The sequence below is a fragment of the Idiotropiscis lumnitzeri genome, chromosome 15 (assembly GCF_059441095.1).
Source record: "Idiotropiscis lumnitzeri isolate Australia: NSW breed Sydney's pygmy pipehorse chromosome 15, RoL_Ilum_1.0, whole genome shotgun sequence".
NCBI lineage: Eukaryota > Metazoa > Chordata > Actinopteri > Syngnathiformes > Syngnathidae > Idiotropiscis > Idiotropiscis lumnitzeri.
In genome coordinates, this window is record NC_142405.1 from 5,261,063 (window position 1) to 5,275,493 (window position 14,431).

Genomic DNA, 14,431 nt, shown 5'->3' on the forward strand with positions numbered 1-14,431 from the left:
TATTGATTTCGTCCAGCCCTCTTTAGATGCTTACAGAGTTCTCACCTCCAATTTGTCCCACTTTTTGGGCATTCCACTTGAATGTAATAAAGAAACACGAGAAGAAAAAGACTCATTTGTCTAAAAACTGTTTTAATATCAACATAGAACATGGCGATGGAAATTTGCAAGGACCCACGAACGTGCGTCACCTGCAAACGTCAATTTCCTGCAGCACAAACAACACCAAAATTTTTGTTTTGTTTTTTTTAACAGTTCTAAGATGGTGCTGAAAACACTGAAAGACAAACCAATGTTCCTCAAATTGGAGCCACAGGCGGAAAAAGTCCTCTTTGGAAGAAAACAAGAGTTTTTATTTTTTAAGCTGCGTGGAAAAGAAAAAAAAAGCGACAAATGTTGCGCTTTCCGAAAGGTCAACCGAGTCACCCGTTAAATGTCACCTGGATGACTTGACGATCACCATGGCAACGCAGCACTCCAAGGAAGCATTTGCTGTTCCACGTATGCCAAATACTGCTGCATCCAAATCCATCATAAATACGTTAATAATATTCTATGTACACATCAAAACCAACACAATGAAAAGAACCTCATAAAGCCATCGCACCGTCCGTTTGCTTATCTCTTTGAAATCCGCCTGGCGGGGGCCGAGTGCACGTGGACCAAATGTGGTCGTTTTCCGCCGATCAAATAAAAAGAAGCAACTGGCTCACTCAACTCGCTGGCAAACAAGCGCTCATCAGTCACACTGACAAGGAGGATGTGATGGCGCCTCTCTGAGGTCAAACTGTGGCACTGCACTGGACTCACACGAGGGGAAATGCTTCCGAGATTCGGCTCACAATCCATAAATGCCATGACATCATCAAGTGCCCAGGACGGGAAATGCGAGTCCATTTTCAGATGACAATTCTTTTTTTGTTTTTTCTCTCTACAAAGAGCGTCCCAAGATGAGTCAGCTGGAGGGTGGGGGGAGGGGCGGATGGGGTGTTCGATGGTCTCTCTCTAGCTGTTGGTGACGGTGGTGCCGCTGCCCAGCTTGATGATCATTTGCTGGCAGTCGTGGAGGGTGCGCTTGTCCCCCAGTTTCTCCAGCGTGCGTGCGGCGTCGGCCAGCATGCCCACCCGCTGGCCCGGGGCCGACAGGAAGGACGGGGGGAGGTAGCGGCACGCCAGCATCACCGCTTCCGCCTGCTCGCGCTGGCCCGGCCGCGTCTCGCACTCCTCTGTTGCACACAAAGGACGGTGAGGAGTTACGAAACATTCAGCACACCTCAACTGTCGGCAGCGTGTTCCGAATACCTGGTGCAATCCTCACGAGACCGAAATGAAAAATCTATTATTTCAATTCCATTTGTCAGAATGCTTTTAGGCAGTTTCTACCGAAAACACTCAAGCACGCAAACTGAGAACTGGGGGACCGCTGCGATCCCCAACTTAAGGTACAATGAATAATGAATCCTTTTTAAAAATGCATACATGCATATCAGCACAGGTGGCCATTTAAACAAACATCCTAAGGCAGTTCCTCCTCCCTACCTTAATAGCTGTGATAAGATTGTGAACGTGACATTGATTTTTGAAGGAAAGCACCAGACCTGTCTTTGTCCCGGGCGTGGCTCTGCGCCGCAGCGAGCGGTCCAGGAGCTGATGCGTGCGCGTGGGACTGGCCCCCGCCATCAGCCTGGCCGTGGCTTCGTGAAGGAACAACTGCAGAGGGACGAGAGGAGAGGACGCATGAAAGTGAGTCAAGCCGTGATGACTCAGACGGAACGCTCAGCTTTGCCATCAGCGCTGCCAAACGCTTAAACACTTAAGCCGAAACGGTGTGTGTGTGCTCGTGCGTGCGACACAACATCTCAGCTAAAAACAACACTTCCCCACAAACATGATGTGAGCTCGTCCTTGAAGGAACATTCAACTCCAACTTGACAGCCTCAGGTCAGGTTTGACTTGCTTGAGCAAATGATTTGTCAGCTATTGGCCCAAAATGCTCACTTTTGATGCAGCCAGCAGAAAATGCAGCACACGCCACCAAAACGGAAAATAAGAGCACTTGTACAGTACATACTCTTCGCATGGCCGGCCTGAAGCTCTGCGCCAGCTTGCGTAAGGAGCTGAGGTCCTGCTGAAAGCCTTGGAGCTCGGGCGGGGAGGCCTGGAGGACCCCCACGGGACCCGCTGGGGTCGGCCCGGTGGTACCGGCCCCCTGCTGCTGCTGAAGATGCCACACGTTGGTCCGCATCACCAACAGCAAGTCACACAGCAGCAACTGCACCACCTGCGGACAAAGCGGACACAGATTCAACATCAGAGGAGGGGAAGAGCCATTTGACATCGAGAGAACATTTCCATATTTACGCGTCGGCATTTGCAGACTTTTTCTATTGATGCTGTTGTGTGGAATCCTTGAATCTCAGGAAATCAGACAATATTGCTATTATATGTGGTCACGCACTAACACAGCGTGCAATGAAATCTGCACTCACACTGACCCCTATCCAAGGTAACTCTCCAGTGACGTCACATTTGGAATGCAGCTCATCACAATTTCGCCCCCATTGGCTGCTTAATTCTTACTCCACAAACGCAATATTAATCAGAGTACATTTTTTGAAGCAGTACTGGCATAACGTGTTGATTAAAAAAGGGGGTTAGTTCCCCATTAAATGAACTAGCCTTGCTGTTGGAGGCTCAGCTCTGTGTTGCACTGCGGAAACATTGCACTTAACATACACACATGCAATGCAACTACAATGCACCACAGCTCAGGCCAAAAAAAAAGCGCAGAAAGACACATTCTGTGCACCAGTTGCTGCATGTGTGTGAGGCTTTGCAATAAGGACTGTGTGGGTGAGTGTAGCGTGAGTGATGATGCGTTTGTGCAGGCAATTTCCCCGTGTTTACAACTTAATGCACGGCCATGTGCGAGCACATCTGTCACAGAGTATTTGCGTGCGTGCTTGAGCATGTTTTATATTTTTAAGACAGACGCCATCGCACACACGCAGAGTGGCCTCTCAGGAGTGATAAGCAACAACTTTTATGGGAAACAAATTTGCACGCTTGTAAGTGTGTGAGTGCCAGCGCGCGCGTGTGTGTGTGTGTGTGTGTGTACCTTGTCTAAACTGGAGCTGTGGGAGTGCGGGCCCAAGTTGAGGCTGTCTCGGAGCAGGGCGCTGGCCTTGTCGCTGTGGCTCAGACTCAACTGGCAGTTTTCAGGCTTGGACAGCAGGGCCCGCACCGCTCGGAAGGTGTTGAGACAAGCCTTGGGCAGCAGGCTCCTGACAGAGTGAGAGGAGGCACGGGCACGCACACACAAAATGCGGGTCAGTGTGTGCGGGGGCGGCGACGTGAGGCCGAGGGAGACGCGAAGCGCACACTCACTCCACGTTCTGCAGCGTGCGCGGCAGGTGCTCGACAGTCGGGTATAACCTCTCGGCGGCCGTGTCGTCCCCTTGGAGCCAGTTGATGATCACCACGGCAACAGAGGACCACCATTTAGAGTGGGGGTCGCAGCCTAGAGGACGGGACAAAAGCAGCTCACGGTCAAGACGGGCGGCGAATATGTCACGCCACCAAAAGAGGTTAAGAAATGCAGACAGATGCCACAAGGTGGCAGCAAAACACTTCATACGGAAAGAGAATCCACAAGATTTTTAGCAAATAATGGAGAACAGGTTTGGGGGAAAAAAAACACTATTTACATTTTTGTATTTACTTTATTCCACACCTGGTATAGCGTAAACACGCCCATGTTAACATATGAGGTTTTAGAGATAAAATAATGAACTGAGTATTAATATTTTAAAAGAAAAGCAAAAAAAAAAAAAAAACAGTGTACGAGGACTGATTTTCAAGCGGATTCTAGTCTTGGCTCTGTTTCAATTTTAAAACATTCATTTCCATTGGGTCATTTGTTCGTTTGAAAGTATGTTGAAGTCTTTGTCCTGCTGAAAGGTGAAATTCCTCTTCAGCTGAAGCAAAATAGTAATTTGGAAGTGTTGAGAACTGACACCTTGACTAACAAATAACAATCCCGACGCAAGACGCTGCCACCGCCGGCGTGCTTCACCGTGATTACGGCGAAAGCTCTGACATTGGAGTCGCTCGGCGCCCAGGGTGGAATTTAATATGCGCGGCAGCGGCGACAGACATCTGCTGTCTGTGTTTGACCTCTGAATCAATCTGTCAGAGCCCTCCGGTAAACTTACAACATGATGAGAGCAGAGACCATTTTGACGACTGGGTTATGAGAGCAAAGTACTTCATTTAGACACGGGGCCAACGCGCACCGAATTCCGACACAAGTCAGTGCCAAGAAAAGGCTGCCATTAAAATCCCCGCCGCGCCCTCCCATCCTCCCCCCGCTCAAGGTGATCACTGATTTGACAGGCCTGAAGATAGATGAAGCAATCCAGCGGATGACTCCCATTTGGCGAGCCAGCCTACGCTCCCCCCTTCTCTCTCTTTTTTTTTTTTTTTTTTTGCTAAGATGAGCGATCAGCAAGTACAGAGTGAAGCTGTGGGAGGCTAGAAATCAGTCCACTCAATCTCCGTAATGTGAAAATCAACGTTATCTCGCAGCTTCTATTAGGAATATTAAGGCAAAATGGAACCAGCGGAACAGGTCAAGACAGACAGCAGGAAGCAAGAGTGAAGAAGAGTGACATTTTTTTTAAACAATAAGCCTAGAAACTTGATTTTATTAAATAGTCGTCATTTGTTTATGACAATAAAAACAATTACCCATCCATCAATAGAATGATATATAGATGTCACCACGCGATTAAAATTTCAGAACTAATTAATCGCACAATTTTACAGAATTCCGATTTCCACTTCTGCTAATTTCAAATAACAATTTGATTTAGAATCAAAGGCCTTTCTTTAGTCTGTCAACACAATTATTCGGTAAAATACAAAAAAAAAAAACACTCAAAACTTGGTCCTTTGCTGCCATCCTGTGGCACTAAGAGGCAAACATTTTTTAGGGGCATCATTGAGTTGCGTATTTTCATCCTATCCCCCGCAATTGTTGTTGTTCTTCTTCCATTATTAGTAGTATTATTACTATTACTATTATTTGTATAAAAGTAGTATTATTAGCATTAGTATTATTATTATTAGTAGTAGTAGTAGTGGCAGATATTTACCCGTCACAGTGGCCATGTTGGAGCCGATCGCAAAGGACTGCGACGTGGCGCCAGCTGCATCGGAAGCGCTAATCAGCAGCTGCAGATACTCCAGAGCATCCGCATACTCCCTGAAGACAGATGAAGAATGAAATCAAATGTGAAAATGAAAAACATGAGAACGCTCACAAACCAACAAGCACGCCTGTTGCACATGTGTGAATCTTTCTGCATAGAAAGTAGATGGTAAAGGACTTTTTCTGCGCTGCTTGATGTAACTTTGTGTGTGCATTTTGTTCACAAATAGAATTGCGTTGGATCCTAGGTCAATACAAGGGCTTGATCATATATTGATAGCAACCCATTATTACCTTTGTAAAGGCAGAAGAGATGATGCAGCTTTTGGATTGAATTAAGATTTGTTAATATGTCATGGTGTAGCTAGTTGGTATTTTTTTTTTGTCAACCACACATGATCATGACGGCACAAAAAGCCGGTCTACGTGTTTTGCTCACCCATCGCCCTGACTGGTGCTTTTCTCCCCTTTTGGCTGGGCCACGCAATAAAGAGCCTTTTCCAGCAAGTGTTCTCTGAAGGCTTGAGTCACCTGAGCCAGCGGGTCCACTGGAAAGAGCGTCAACAAACCATTGACATCATATGCAACTTGGCAATAAACCCAAAAACGTAACACGTTGACAGAGCCATGCAATTTGACTTTCCAGTAAAATTGTTGATTTTTTTCCCCCCCCACCACAAAAAACAATATGCACCTCACATGCATATTTTGAATTTGTATTGTTGTTTATGAATGCTAAGCTTTTATAACGTAAACTGTTATTGGATTCATTGATGGGATAACAAATTATTTTTTTAAAATAAAATAAAAAATCAGTAGCTGCAGCCCCAATTTAATCGGATGTCTACTGTGGAAGATAAAAATATATGTCTGGCCCAAGGCCTCCATCCTGTTTCCTCTTACCTGTGTTGCCCGCCTGACTGTAGATGCTCTCTTTGGGGATACTGCGAATGGCCCAGTCCCCGTCCACGAAGAAGCGGTGGCCGAGGGGGTGACAGAGCCACTGCATGGCCGGGGGCACGCTCCCGCTGGATGACAGACACGCCTGACGCGCACTGCTCAGGAAAACGCGCTGAATAAAAACATAAAAAACAAAGAAAAAAAACAAACCACCAAATTATAACACAGCACGTTTTGTCAACAGTTTTTGACACTAATAGCCAATCAATCGTGCTTCGGTTAGTCCTGTTCAGTCCCACGGAAACACTTACTACACCGCTTTAAAAACTGCAGCTAAACAAAATGTGACAAGCAACTAGGCAAAAAAATATTTGCTGACATTAGCACGAGATAAACGAATGAGCCACTCACAGAGGTGAAGTGCAAGATCCTTGGCAGGCTGGCTTTGACTCGCAGCGCTGCAGACACGTAGACCTCAGCCAGCGAAGCGACAGGCAGACACGAGCCGGCGCACTCTGCCAAATTCACCGCGCTGAGAGCCATGTGCACGGCGGACAGGTGGCTACCATTCAGCTTGCCTGCATGTCAATGTACAAGACAGGAGAATCAATATGGCAATCTGATTACTTCAAGTTTTGAAAGGCAGCCTTAAATCTGCTTGGAGCCTCTGGTGAGTGCATAAGAAGTTATTAAACTGGTGGACTTAAGTTAATAAGCACAAAAAAAAGTGTTATTATCCAGTAATTATCAAATACAAGGGAAAAAATATCTACTTGAATACAGTAGCTTAATATTTGTACTCTGTTACTTCCCACCACCATGCATGGTCGAACCAACCTGTCATGTGCAGCTGGTGCAGGCGGTGGTAAACCAGAGCGGCATCTCGACTGCTCTTGCAAGCGTCCTCCTGCAGGGGGCGGTCCGATCGGAGTCCCCCTGCCCGGGCAGCCAGCCAGCGGCCCACCCAGAGGCGCTGAAGGCAGAATCTGAGGAGGGACCACAGTGAGGCGCAAGCCAAGTCCAGCTGAGAGGTGGGCAAGGGACGACCCAGAGCTTTGAGACAAGTCCAAAGGTTCTGACTGGCCTGGGCAAAATCCCCCTGTGAGAAACAAAAAGCCAATTAAGAAAATCAAAAGAGCCAGTCTGGAGGGGGGAAATATTTCCCACAGTCACGGTCTAATGATGGGATTATTTTTGAAGGATATACATACTCGTGCCAGGTCCAGGTCAGCTTGCTTGCGGTGCCTCCAGAACAAGACGGAAGATCCAGAATGAGGTCTGGTTACGGGCTCTCCATACACCAGAAGGCGGATCAGAACTCCCGACACCAAGATGCCGTTCACAAGCCACACCAGGATTGTTGGCAACATCCAGTCCATCCAACCCCACGAGTCAGCTGCAGACAACATTTTGGCAATATAGCAGGACGATAAGCTTGGTGCAATGTGTGACATGTCAAGTTTGCCCAAATAGAAGCCTCCTCCAAATGTTTTACAATTTAAATGATTAACCACCCCTAATAACGTTTGCATCATCGTCTCCTCTTACCCGCAATGTCCAAGCCCAGAACGGCCCTGCCTGCGTGATGGGGGGCGCCGGCCGCGCTGCCGGCCGCGCTGCTGCCAGACGAGCACAGCAGGTTGGCCAACGGGTTGAGAGAGAGGAAGAGGAAGGTGAACGCGCACAGCGCCATGCGGGAACGGTCCAGCATGCCGCCGGCGCTGCTGCCTGTCGCCGACGGGTCCAGCATGCCCACGTTTGGCTGGGGAACACAGGGAGACGTTCAAATAAAGTGTTAAAAAAAGATAATGCAGAAAGTTTAGAGTTTTTTTTATTTATTTTTTTACACTTTTCTGGTGAGGAGAACGGATTGATTTATAGATAAATGCTTGAGTGGGTGTTGAAGATTTATGACTTTCATAACACCGTCACAAGGCCACTTTAAATGCATTACGTTTGGACATGAAGCATAAAATTCCAATATGGCCTTAAATATTAAAAGCCGATCATATATTCTTACATGATGTTCATCAACTTATTAAATGTGTGTATCATGCAAAAGCCACATTTTTCAAGTAATCAGCTTTCCCAAAAAATAGATCAAATAAAATTATTATTATAAAACATATACATACATACATATAAATATATATATATTTTAAATAATAATTTTATTTTATAGATTTATTTTGTCATTGTTTCCCGAAGTAAATACAAATGTTAACAAATGTTTTGATTGAACTCAAAAACTAAGAATAATAAGTGGTGGTTTAAAGCAGCTCCTTGCGAGTGCTTGACTGTTTGTCACGTTTTATAAACAGTTCTACAGTTGAGCGCCACCATACCTTGGTATCCTCTCCCATGGGACTGTCGGGTTCCGAGTCACTGCCACAATGCGACAACGACGAGGGCGAGCCCACGTCTGACGCCGGCGGCGTGGGCAGCTCCATCTTCACGTCAGCTGGCGCGTCCACTTCCATGGCAACCAGGTCCTTGAGAGACTCTGATGAGGCCAAAATGAGAAGTTCAAGAGCCAATCAGGCACACGAGATAAACGCGTCGGCCCGATGAAGAGGGCCGTTAGGCGAGCCTTTCCGCTTGGAGTTTGTCACCAAAAGGTCAACTGCTATAAATTGCAGAGAAACTAGGAAAGAATCTCGTGAAGGGAAAAGGGCAGGATGCGTGCGTACTGTTTTTCTGGGCTGCCATTTTCAGTGCCAGGTTCTCCTGCTTGAGCTTCTGATTGGATTGTTGCAGGAAACGGATGACGTCGATGGCTTTCCTCAACACGGCTGACTTATTGAGCTACGACACACAACAAGAAGAATAGCAACAATTATTTATTATTATTAGTCGCCGTTTTAAAATCTATACTACAAGGGGGAAAAAAACATTATTGTGACGATACTGCAACAATGACATGAAACAAATGAATAATGTTGAGTCATAGCACTTCTTGGTGGTAGCATTTGTTTTATCTTATCAATGCTTTAAAACTTTAAATAGTTCATGCATGTTTTAGGATATCTTTTAGTTCACAGGCTTTCAATTTATTTATTTGTCATAAAGAGCTGACTGTGTATTTTTTTTTTACTGACCAATATCTGATACTCATATTTCAAATCAACTCTTATCAGACATCTTCCGGGTTTAAATCCAATCACACGACGATAAGACGGACAGAATGAGATAACCCACCTTGGCCTCTGTGCCGGCGACCAAGTCTTTGAGCTCGATGATTTTGTCGTTGATAGACGAGCGGTAGCGCTTTTCGATGGCGTTGTGAGCCGTGCGTTTCTCCCCCTTGGCGGGGAAGGCGGTCGTCTTGCCGTTGTTGATGATGCGGTTGATTGGCAGCTTCTCGGCGTCCACCATGACGGGCACGGTGGTCAGGAAGGTGCCTCCGCCCACAAACGCCTCCGGAATACACACAAACGACTTGATGTTTGTCAACATCGGAAGAGTTGTCATGACACCGAAATTCGAACTTTGAGACCATGTCTGCATAAAGTAGCGGAAGACCGATACTCAAGTCGCCGCTATCATCTGTTCCTCGTCTGTGAGGGACCGCGACACTTTTCTAGTAGCGGTTTACTTTGCAACCCCACCATGTGCCTGAGTTCAATACAAGTTGCGAATTTGTTTACCTGCAGGGAGGCGCTCTGAACTGGCGTCGTCGTGGCCAGCGACGTGGGCGAGGCCACGGTGGTGACCATGCAGGGGTCATGCTTCAGCGTGGTCAGCAGCAGTGACTCCGCTTTGATAAACTGCGGTTGCAGTAGCACCTGAGAAACAGCTTCGTGATCATCTTTTTCCATGCGTCCACTCAAACAACTAGAAGCAATCGATCGGAGTGTGGCGGCACGCTTACGGGGACTTGTTGCACATGAGGCGTGAGCGTGGGAGCGGGCGGGCTTCCTGTCGTGGCCAGTAAAGGAGAAGCGGCCGTCAACCCTTGGAGCGGAGTCTGAATGGCTACTGGCTGAACTTTGGGAGGCGAGGAGGACAAAGTGGCCACTGGTTGGCTCACGCTGCTGGGGCTGCCGGCTGAAAAGGTGGAAGGTGCGCCACAATCAGCAAGCGGACGGCCACAAGTTCATGGTTACACATTTGTAGACATCAAGGTGAACTGGAATCTGATTGTAAGGATGTGATAACAGCATTCAGTCTGTCACCTTTGTTGTCTTATCAACTTTAGAAAGAAACGACAGCAGTAGGTTACTTTTTTTTGGGGCACAAGAAGTAAAACTAATTGCCACAAAGCACATCTTAAGTGATTTGAACACAAACAGTTCAGCAATAGCACTTTAGATAAAATATAAATATTCATGTGCATATTTTCCATATTAAAAAAAAATATATATAATAATTATTTTTGTTGGTTTTATTGCGGCGGCTCAAATGGATTAATGACAATTGCCTTCATTTCAAAGGGGAAAGAGAATTTGAAAGGCGAGTGAAGCCCCCGTATCTCAAGGAAGCTTCCCCGCACTACACTAAAAAAATCACCAAGCGTTAGCCGTCAAGATAAATCATCCCAGTACGTACCAATGTAGCTGCTTTGGCCTCTGTTCGGGGTCTGGTTCTGAAGTTGCGGCTGCATTTGGTTCTGAGGCTGGGGCGGACTTTGGGGTGGTGAAGGGGAGGTGAAGAGTTTTGGGGGGGAGCTGCTGAATGTGGGGTTTGGAACCGGGGACCCGTGAGGAGAAGCTCCGTGGACAGGAGCAGTCTGGCCCACAACAGGTTGGGACGGTTCCACTTTGGACGGTCTGACAGTGTGAGCTTGCTGCGGGGACGCCGCCTGCTGCCGTGTGGTGGGGATGGACACCTGAGCCAGTGGGGACTGCTGGAAGGTGGTTGGCTGGAAGGCCTTGTCTGGGGTGGATGAGCTGTGGGTAATGGGAGGGCCCAGGAGCGCATCTAGGTGGGGGCTGCTGCTTGGGACAGAGGAGGAGGAAGAAGAAGACGAAGATGGAGGCAGTGTTTTGGCAGGCAAGGGGGCGGACGACGAGACGGCCTGAGGCAGATGAGGAAGTTCCAGATTTGCAGCGGGGTCTCCTGTGTATGGGGGGTTATCAAAGAGGCCTCCAAGTTCCCCTTCCTGGTGGATGAGGAGCTTGAGCATGTCTGAAAATCAAAAGCATCGTCAGAATTGAAAGGAAAACAAAACATCACAGCACTGTACTACATTTTACATTGCATTAATTATTCGGTCTTGACCAATATTGATTTTTTTAGGTTGATTCTGGTATTTGGCTAAATAAAATTCCAATAAGATTAAATGAAAATATGGAATGAATTTTTTATTAGTTTTTGGTGCCTTACCAATTACAACAATAAATATATGAATTACAGGCAGAACATTTGACTGCTTTATGTTACTTTGCCCTTTAGTATTTAACTTCACAACAGAGAGAAAAAATTGCAATTTTTTTCCCCTCCTAACACAAATAAGTTCCAGTAAACGTACAAAATAAGGCTAAAGAACAAAAGCATGTGTATTCTGTCCAGTGTGTCCTATAATGATTATATTATTAATATTATAATAATATTAGTCATTATCATTTGGGAATCAAAGCCATCTGTTTGGAATTTGAATATACTGACATTACTTTTTATTCATACAAAAAATAGAAATGCTTGAAATGTATTTACCAGTTCCAATTTAATAAAGTGGAAAAGTGGTCTGCGATAAATTACGTTTTTTTTAACGTGCTTCAATCTGAAAGGTTTCCCCAAGATAATTGATGGTAATAATGAAATTTTTTGCGTTTTATTTGTGTTGAATCAAACAGACTTCTTAAAACTGCAATAGTGTTTTGAATGAGGTGATCGCGCTTGTCCAATCACAGCGCGTCTCGTCCAAGACAGGAAAGAGCATTACGGAGGGGTTACTATCGGTCACATGTGGCAAGTGGAAACATTGTGAGACAATTTGTTTATTTAGCAATAAATTTAACACATGACCCCAAAACGTGAAAGGGTCGACAGCTGACAATAATATGAAGAGTTATAATAATATATAAAATAATAATAATAAAGATATATATTTTAATATCAACCAAGCAAATGTGGGTTAGCCGTTTTATAAAGCAACACCGACGCAATAACACTCTGGGCTGTGAAATAAATAAACAAAAAATACGAGAAAGTCGGTTGGATTTTGTAAGAATATTTTTGGGCGTTTAATGGACTTCTGTGCAATTTCGGTCAAATGGGGATCCGTGAACCCGCCAGGAGGAAACGAACGCGAGTAACCTCAGTCTGGGAAACCTGCTTGGGGGCGGGCCGCCGACACGAGCACGTTAGCAATGCACATTTGAAACATTTACCCACCACAATTTTACATCACCTAATATAGCATAAATTAAACATGGTTTTCTAAGCGTGTGCTAAATTACACAATCAAAACGAAACGCCTTTATAGTTCGTGCCATTGCCTGGCTGGAACAAAGCACGACGTTAACGCTTCATCATGCTCTTCAAATAAACGTTTGTTTTTTCCTTGTTGTTGTTGTTGTTTGTGCGAAAACAGGGCGTGTTTTAGGCTAACGGAAAGCGTTATTTTAAGAGGCTCGCATGTGTGATGGTGATGTTTTTGTAAACGTAACTATATGTTGGTTGGTGAAAAGAAATAGCTGCTATTCTTACCGTCAATGTCACTGAGAAGAGCCGTGTCAATCTCGCTGGGGTCATTCAGCGACAATGTTGAATCCAGAGTATCCAACGAAGGATCGTCGAACGACAAATTGTTCATCTCTGCTGTTGTGTTTTTAGGATAGTCCAGTGTAAAATAAAACGATACTGGGGTAGGGGGAATCTCCCGGTAGCGAACGCTCGTCAGATTCTTGGGTAGCTACATTTGTCAAAGTGTGCCCGTAATACGGTGGAGAATTTTTCCCAACTAACTGACCGGTACTAACCACATGATGGCCCAGGAAAACTTGTCATTGCAAACACTGAGCCCATTCACCACTTCGTGCATAGCCAAACTAACCCGCCTCGCTTGATGATAACGGACAGCTAATCCTACCAATCACAGGAAAGATAGCTAAATTACTTCCGCATTCACCCTGCCCCACTGCCGTTGTTGTTTCGATTGTTTTGCGACAAAAAGTGAACGAGTAAGTTCAATAGCACATAGATATAATCAATAAAGTTCATGCCAAAATGTAAATTTCAGTCTTTCCTCAAACCCTGTCAATTCATCGAGTTAGCATCAGTTTATTTTGCTGAAAGTCTTACAGGATGGGCGTATATCATGTGGGCTTGTCTCGCGAGAGCCAATAGGGAGCAGTGTACTAATAGAAATAAACATCAAGTTTGCTTGACACGCATTCGCAGCCCCGCCTGTAGAACCAGTAAAATTATCCAATGGGAAGCGGAGGAGCGGAGTGGTGTGATATGACGTCACAACTGCGAGCCCGGGATTACATCATGTGCCTCGCTGTTTAAAGAGCGACGGGGAAATAACCGGATGCCAAACTTTAATCACTTTGTAATTATTTGGGCCATCCAAAGAAAAAGTTTCAAAAGATCTACAAAATAGGCTGTTTTAAAACGACTCACTGCTGCGTCCCTCCCGAAGCATCGCAATTGTTGAATAATGTTAAACAAGTGAGAAAGCAAACAAGCCTCTGCTAAATAAAACCCCGTTCTGTCACGTGCACAAACGTGCAACTCTACCGAGGCATGCTGGGGAAATGGGTCACTGACCGAGAGTAACTAGGTACAAAACCTTGCAGCAAATCCCGAAACATAACAAACATGCCTTTTTGGAACAACGCCAGTATCCAGTTAAAAATAGTCTGCATTATAGTACAGTGTGCGAGAATTAACGATACATTTCTTACTTGCAGGTATTCAAACCGTCATTGCCAACATTCTGATCAAATTTTAATATCATGAGACCAAGATGACACTGAACTGAACAATCTTAACAATAAACCAGGATGTTTTTTGCTGCGACCAAGTGAGTTTAGAGTAGTTCTAAAAGATGCCGATGAGTAACAAGAGCGACACTAAAAAGTTCTCATTGATTTGTACTTTCCCATCATTTTAAAAATAATAATTTAGCGTTCGTTTTGCATCATGCTAAACTGTTTTGAACTAGCTGTGACATTCTTTAGCATGGAATATCAGCACTTGTGTGTGCTTCGTTAACTTTCTCCTTTGCTTACAGTATTTTACACATTCCGCCCTTGGTTTTAGCGCAGATTATCTTTTATCAACAATGTCACAACCACAACGAGTTTCGCCCCAACATTGAGCGGGCCCAGGGATGCGTCCGAAAGCATATATCGAGAGCTAGAGCCGGCG

General features: G+C 45.4%; 1 protein-coding gene across 1 annotated transcript; it reads right to left on the bottom strand.

Annotated features, from left to right (window-relative positions):
* Positions 1–115: 115 nt before the first annotated feature.
* Positions 116–13,348, bottom strand: srebf1 (sterol regulatory element binding transcription factor 1). The gene is made up of 19 exons (XM_088316929.1): positions 12,764–13,348; positions 10,661–11,239; positions 9,984–10,159; positions 9,760–9,897; positions 9,311–9,529; positions 8,803–8,917; positions 8,458–8,615; positions 7,661–7,874; positions 7,324–7,508; positions 6,950–7,211; positions 6,524–6,690; positions 6,116–6,284; positions 5,652–5,760; positions 5,157–5,266; positions 3,388–3,520; positions 3,119–3,284; positions 2,072–2,281; positions 1,599–1,710; positions 116–1,226 (listed from the first exon to the last, which is right to left on the bottom strand). Exons 1-19 carry the CDS (start codon positions 12,867–12,869, stop codon positions 1,006–1,008), a joined length of 3,549 nt encoding a protein of 1,182 aa, XP_088173055.1. The 5' UTR covers positions 12,870–13,348; the 3' UTR covers positions 116–1,005.
* Between the last annotated feature and the right edge of the window lie 1,083 nt (positions 13,349–14,431).